At 43.8% G+C, this 7,437-nt stretch overlaps 1 protein-coding gene across 1 annotated transcript; it reads right to left on the minus strand.

Moving 5' to 3' along the window:
- Positions 1-536: 536 nt before the first annotated feature.
- Positions 537-1,657, minus strand: foxb2 (forkhead box B2). Its single transcript, XM_061928154.1, has one exon. It carries the CDS (start codon positions 1,512-1,514, stop codon positions 537-539), a length of 978 nt encoding a protein of 325 aa, XP_061784138.1. The 5' UTR covers positions 1,515-1,657.
- Positions 1,658-7,437: the final 5,780 nt, after the last annotated feature.

The raw sequence follows: 7,437 nt of genomic DNA on the forward strand, positions 1-7,437 counted from the left end.
CAATTAAAAAAAAAATCTATTTATCTACTGTATCCATCATCCATCCATCCATCCAACCATCCATCTATCTGTCTATCCCCAAATGTCCATGTTCTATTGAAGCAATGAAAAAGGACACCCAATAGCTGTTATTTCTTTATAAATCTTCAGATAAAGACATTTTTGATGCACTAATACAACAATGCAAATGTTTCAAAAGTGCAACAAGGCCTAATAATGGGAAGAAAAAAAAGACATATATATATATATATATATATATATATATATATATACATATATATATATATATATCAGTCAAGCATACTGTAACTGATTTTTATCTCAATGATATTGGAGAAAATAAATAAAAAGCACAAAAGAAGTAGCATTTTTTTTGGGGGGGTGGGGGGGGGAAAAGGTTGTTTCTCCTATTTCTTTGGGTTCAGCGTGTCTGATTGTATCTCATTGATAAGTACCCTCACAAAGTGTGCAAAGACAGATGAAAATGACAACATGACAACTTTCCTCCTTTTTTTAAGGCTGCTTCGGAGTCCACATTAAGACAGCAGGAGGGCCGCGGGGTGGAGGAGGCTGCCTTTCCCCTCCATCGCATCGCCTTTCTCCATCGCCGAGGAGGAGGAGGAGGCTGGGGTGCACAGCTGCGCCGGACCAGGCTGCATCCCACTCAAGCCGTGCACCGGACCCAGAGACGGGGTGGGCTTTATGGGCACCGGCACGGCGGGCAGCGTGGTCCCGGTTGCACTGTGGTGGTACAGACTCTTGGTCGGGACGCCGAAGGGCGAATATTCTGGAGACGGGGCGCCGACGGACTCCGCCAGCATCCCGACGTGGGGCCACATGGAAGTCATCAGCTGCGGGGGCACCGGGTAACCCAGGTGGTGCATGACCGAGGTGAGTGGGAGCCCACTCGCCATCACGCCCTTGTAGTCCCGGCTGATGATGTTCTCGATGGCGAACGGGTGCTTAAAGCCGCCCGGCTGGGAGCAAGCGATGCCCCCGTAGCTTTGGAAGTGAGGAGGCAGGCGACCCACGGCGCTCACCTGGCCCAGCGAGGGCTCCTGATGCCCGGGTGCCGCAGCGCCCGGCTTCCCCCCCGCCTGGAGGTGGTGTTGGTGGTGGTGGTGGTGGTGGAAGTAGTGCATCATGGAGGAACTTTTGCAAGCAATGTGCTCGGCGCGGAGCACCTTGAAGCGCTTCCGTCTCCTCAGGAAGCTCCCGTTCTCGAACATGTCCCCGCAGTCCGGGTGCAGAGCCCAAAAGCTGCCTTTGCCCGGCTGGTCAGGCCGCCGGGGGATCTTGATGAAGCAGTCGTTGAAGGAGAGGTTGTGCCGGAGGGAGTTCTGCCAGCGCTGGGTGTTGTCTCTGTAGTAAGGGAAGCGGTCCATGATGAACTTGTAGATGTCGCTCAGAGGGAGCATCTTCTCTTGGGAATTCTGGATGGCCATGGCAGTCAGGGAAATGTAGGAATACGGAGGCTTCTGGTCACTGTACGAGTTCTTGCCTGGTCGGGGCATGACTTTTTCTTTTTCTTCGGCACTTTCGATTTTCTTAACTGGAAGTCTATGCGAGTAATTCCCCCATCAGTCTCCCCCGAGGATTTCTTACAAAGTTTTCAGCCATTGACCAATTCAAAAAAAAAAAAATCTGAAGAAGAAGCTTGACATCACTTGCAAAAAAACTCCCTTTTCCCGGGGCGGTTGGGTGCAGTAAAAAAAGGCACGCGTCCGTGCGTAAAAGTTGTCAAGACTCACTTTGCCGCCTTTAGCTGGTGAACTTTCATCTCTCTCTCTCTCTTTTCCTCTCTGCCTCTCCTCTCCTCGTGTGCGATGCTGCCCACCCGAGCACCGTTTTTTTTGTGAGACCCCCGCAGGTCTCTGACGCTGCTATTATCCAGACACTTAAATACGACACGCAAGAGGGGGTTTTGGTGTTTGTGTGTGTGGGCGAGAGAGGGAGGGAGAGAGACTTATGAATAAAAATGAAGAAACAAAAAATACACATACATTGACGTATTAATTGAACTTTTATTCAGGTTTTCTGATGTTAAAAAATGATAACTTGTATAATTAGATTGTATGTATTTAGGTGATTTACACAGTCAACCTTCGTTTATTGCTATTTATTGGTTCCAGTTTTATAGGAATTTCCGCAAAGTACGGATTATTCCTAATACCGTATTTTTCGGAGTATAAATCGCTCCGGAGTATAAGTCGCACCGGCCAAAAATGCATAATAAAGAAGGAAAAAAACATATATAAGTCGCACTGGAGTATAAGTCGCACTTTTTGGGGAAAGAAAATGCATAATAAAGAAGGAAAAAAACATATATAAGTCGCACTGGAGTATAAGTCGCACTTTTTGGGGACATTTATTTGATAAAAGCCAACACCAAGAATAGACATTTGAAAGGCAATTTAAAATAAATAAAGAATAGTGAACAACAGGCTGAATAAGTGTACGTTATATGAGGCATAAATAACCAACTGGTATGTTAACGTAACATATTATGGTAAGAGTCATTCAAATAACTATAACATATAGAACATGCTATACGTTTACCAAACAATCTGTCACTCCTAATGGCTAAATCCCATGAAATCTTATACATCTAGTCTCTTACGTGAATGAGATAAATAATATTATTTGATATTTTACGCTAATGTGTTAATAATTTCACACATAAGTCGCTCCTGAGTATAAGTCGCACCCCAGGCCAAACTATGAAAAAACTGCGACTTATAGTCCGAAAAATACGGTAAATGTAATATTTTCGTAGCTAGATCCTAAAAAAAACTATTTCCATGAAATAACACCCACAGAGTCACCTTTACACTCATTTAATCCAGTATAATAATGCTGACTGAGCCTGAGCCAATCAATGGTCACGATACTGAACAATGCACTCTGATTGGTTTGGTCTCCTCTAAGTTAAAGTTAAGGTACCAATGATTGTCACAAACACACTAGGTGTGGCGAAATTATTCTCTGCATTTGACCCATCACCCTTGATCACCCCCTGGGAGGTGAGGGGAGCAGTGAGCAGCAGCGGTGGCCGGACCCGGGAATAATTTTTGGTGATATAACCCCCAATTCCAACCCTTGATTCTGAGTGCCAAGCAGGGAGGTAATGGGTCCCATTGTTATAGTCTTCAGTATGACTCAGCCGGGGTTTGAACTCACAACCTACCGATCTAAGAGCGAACACATGCTGGCTGCTCCCATATTACATTTTTCCTTTTCAAGCTTCTCCATGATGTGATCCATCTTGCGATTCAGTTCAGAAATCGCCACAGTCTGTGATCCCACAGCCCGGTCCAAACCTTCCATTGCGACGAACAGCCTTTGGGCTCCTTGAGTGGCTGCCATCGTCTTACGAATTTGACGATACACCAGAGCAATGCCCAGCCCAATCAGCAGGTGCCCCGCGATCACGGTTCCAAATAGGTAGATGTCTTCCACGCGGCCCCTGAACTAAAATGACTTTGACACCCCTGATTTAGGCTGAGAAAACATAGACTTTGCTCAAAAGAAATACAAATAAAAACAAACGCGATGCGGCGAGTGACGACTGTATTCTAAAAACTCGACATTACACTCTTCGTTCCATAGGTCACCCAGCTCTACGAGGGAATGCTTAACTCCTCCTTCAGGTCACCTCACATACATTTTCAATAGGTTTTAGGTCTGGGCTTTCGTTGGGCCAACTTAAAATGCTTTAAAATGTTCTTTTTGTTGTTGATTTGAATGTCCGTCATTGTCCGGCTCGTCATCCTTAACTTCTGAATGTTGTTTTTTTGAGAATTCTTCATCAAGTCCGCGCACTCAAAGCATGACACTGCCACCATCGAGGTTCAGCATGAGTATATATTTTTTCCCATCCATCTATATATTGTCTATAGACACCCTATTATTTTCTACGTCCCCTGCTTGATGGCAACAATGTTTTTTTTTTCAACCAGCCTTGCTGGAATTGAACACACATGTGCTTTTTAGTACTCTAAAGGTGCACTTGTTATTAGTGAGAAAATACTTATTTTAAAAGGTATTTTTGGGTTCATTGAGGTTAGCTAATTTGATTTGTTTTGGAAAGTCTTGACAAGCCAAATTTTCTTGTTCTTTTGGCAGATCATTTTGCTTAGTTCAAATAAAATACCCCTCATTTTTGTATTTTTTTTTCTTGTTTTTGAACACTGACTTTTTGCAGTGTTGTCTTATATAAAGATAGTGAATGATAGGCAAAATTGTATAAAAGTGCAGTTCACCTTTGAAATGCTCTTAAATGGAGACAACCTGTTCTGTCTGCTATAATGCAGCAAAAGAAAACATTATTGGGATTGCTTTCATCGGAGATTTTAGATTCAGGCTGATGTAATATCATTGTTGTTTTTTTTGCTGATATCGTAGTGATATCAATATTGGATCAGGACACGCCTACTAAATATGGATTCAATATAGAAGGTCATGTTTGAGCTATTCGTTTTTGTATGTTTCAGCCTCTCGTCACTGGCCTGCAATTTCTCCTCTGTGGGTGACCCTTGACCCCTACAGTGTAGGCAGCACCCACAATATTAGGTGCACCTTCACAATCGAATGTGCCTTCACAAAGACAAAAAGGCTCAGTCTGTGTGAGATTAATATTGTATTTTTCCTCCCACAACCACCCTTCTTGTAGAGGAAAATGATGCAAAGATGCAAATTTTAAAACCACAATCATGATGTTGATCAATAATGTTAAAATTAGGGGTGTAACGGTACACAAAAATTTCGGTTCGGTACGTACCTCGGTTTAGAAGTCACGGTTCGGTTCATTTTCGGTACAGTAAGTAAATTTTGGGTTATTTATTTACCAAATTTGCAAAATCTTCCACCAAAAATATTTTTCAAAGTGGAATATTTGATGTGAAGTAATCAGAACCTTGGATAGGTCAATAATTCATAATAACATTGATTTTGATTCAATATTATGTTTTGAGCAATGACAGTTTGAAAGAAAAAAAGACAGCTTTGTTTTATTAGTCAACATTGCAACTTTTTCTAAATTACATTTAACCTTTTAAGCTTTTTTATTTCACTTTTGTTATGTTTTTGTTTATTTTAATAGTATTTTTAGAATGTGCCGTGGGCCTTTTAAAACATTAGCTGTGGGCCGCAAATGACACACACTTTTGACACCCCTGCGATAGATAATAAAAAATTAAATCTGATAAATCTATGGATAAAAAGCAGAGCCTGGCGACGTATGCGCGTTTATCATAACTCTCTCTCTCTCTCTCTGTCTCTGCCCCTCCCTCAAGAATGCTGCTGCGCGCACAATTTGTTTTGTTTTTAACCCCTTCTTAGCCCTGAACGTACATTGAAAATAAACGCAACCCTAACTCAAAATGCCGGACATTTGAGGCATTTAAGAAACTCCGCCCTGACAGCTCCGCAAAAGAGGACATGTCCGGTGAAAAGAGGACGTATGGTCAGTCTATCGTAGCTGCTAGAACACCTCCGAACCGAACCGACACCCCCGTACTGAAACGGTTCACTACAAATACACGTACCGTTACACCCCTAGTTAAAATAACTGTACAACAGTGTGGTAAAAAAGTGAGCATTATTATCTATGCAAAACCATTTTGTACAGCTCTTTTTAGCTTGGTTTTTCCTTTATAAAAAAACACATTTTTCTTTCTTTGACTGAAATGAAACGCGATCTTGGCTTATTTTGGGTAACGAACATACAAATGCGGCATCACGTAAATGTGCCTGACTGCACTTTCCGACTTTGCAAACAATAAATCATGTCTTCCTTTGCGCACAATCATCACACACACACACACACACACACCCTACACACACAGAGCTGCTGTTGATTAATTGCTGAGAGAGGGGAGTCCAGCGGCTGTCTATCTGTTCAAACACTCTCCGATGAATCCTACAAGGATGTAAACAAACTTTACGCCCGCTCTCAGTAGAGATCGCGCAAAGCTCCGCCCCCTTTCCGGTACGTCCTTCTCTGGCCAGGTGTCACGGCTACAGGCCTTGACAGCTCACGTCTTCTTCCGTGCCCCGACGGGCCAAGCCCACCCCACCCCTGAATACATTACAATAATTAAGCCTTTGGTGAGTTTGCCTCCTCGGAGAGAAGTCCAACAATGTAATTAAGGGCAAGCTCGCTGTATTAGGTATGAATATTCAAACCTGTGTCAATTAATTAGCCACTGCATCTCTCCTGTTAGTCCTCCAAACCCACTCAAAAGGTCAACTATGGCATATTTTAAAGACTCTGCTGCGGTTTTTAGTGGCACTTTGGTTATTATGATAGATCAGGGGTCGGCAACCCGCGGCTCCGGAGCCGCATGCGGCTCTTTGGTCGCTCTGATGCGGCTCAGCAGCTTACTTGCCGAAACCCCCAATTTTCTCGGGAGACTTCCGAATTTCAGTGCCTCTCGCAGAAAACTCCCGGGATAAATATTCATCGATTTTCACCCTTACAGTTATAATAAGGGCGCTCCATGATGGTACAGCATTTGGCGCCGTTTTACTATATGTATTAACAGAGTGCTAGTCTAATTGCTTGTTAGGCAGCATGCATCCTCTGCTTGCACTCGTACGTGACAGCAAGGCATACTTGGTCCACAGCCACACAGGTTACACTGACGGTGGCCATATAAAACAACTTTAACACTCTTACTAATAATGCGCCACACTTTGAACCAAAACCAAACAAGAATGACAAACACATTTCGGGAGAACATCTGCACCTTAACACAACATAAACACAACAGAACAAATACCCAGAATCCCATGCAGCCCTGACTCTTCCGGGCTACATTATACACCCCTGCTACCACCAAACCCCGCCCCCACCCAATAATAATAATAATAATACCTGGGATTTATATAGCGCTTTTCTAAGTACCCAAAGTCGCTTTACATGTAGAACCCATCATTCATTCACACCTGGTGGTGGTAAGCTACTTCCATAGCCACAGCTTCCCTGGGGTAGACTGACGGAAGCGTGGCTGCAATTTGCGCCAACGGCCCCTCCGACCACCACCTATCATTCATCATTCAATTCACCGGTGTGAGTGGCACCGGAGGCAAAGGGTGAAGTGTCCCGCCCAAGGACACAACTGCAGCGATTTTTGGATGGTAAGAGGCGGGGAGCGAACCTGCAACCCTCAGGTTTCTGGCACGGTTGCTCTATCCACTACCCAACCCTGCTCCCTCACACATCAACCCCCCCCCTCTGTGCATCGGTTGAAGTGGGCAGGGTTAGGTAGCGGGGGGTGTATAATGTATCCCGGAAGAGTTAGGGCTGCATGGGATTCTGGGTATTTGTCCTGTTGTGTTTATGTTGTGTTACGGTGCAGATGTTCTCCCGAAATGTGTTTGTCATTCTTGTTTGGTGTGGGTTCACAGTGTGGCGCATTATTAGTAAGAGTGTTA

Source organism: Nerophis lumbriciformis, linkage group LG03, assembly GCF_033978685.3.
Source record: "Nerophis lumbriciformis linkage group LG03, RoL_Nlum_v2.1, whole genome shotgun sequence".
NCBI lineage: Eukaryota > Metazoa > Chordata > Actinopteri > Syngnathiformes > Syngnathidae > Nerophis > Nerophis lumbriciformis.

Excerpts from the sequence above, each read along its gene's own strand:
- foxb2 (XM_061928154.1), bottom strand. The coding sequence starts at position 1,514 with ATGCCCCGACCAGGCAAGAACTCGTACAGTGACCAGAAGCCTCCGTAT.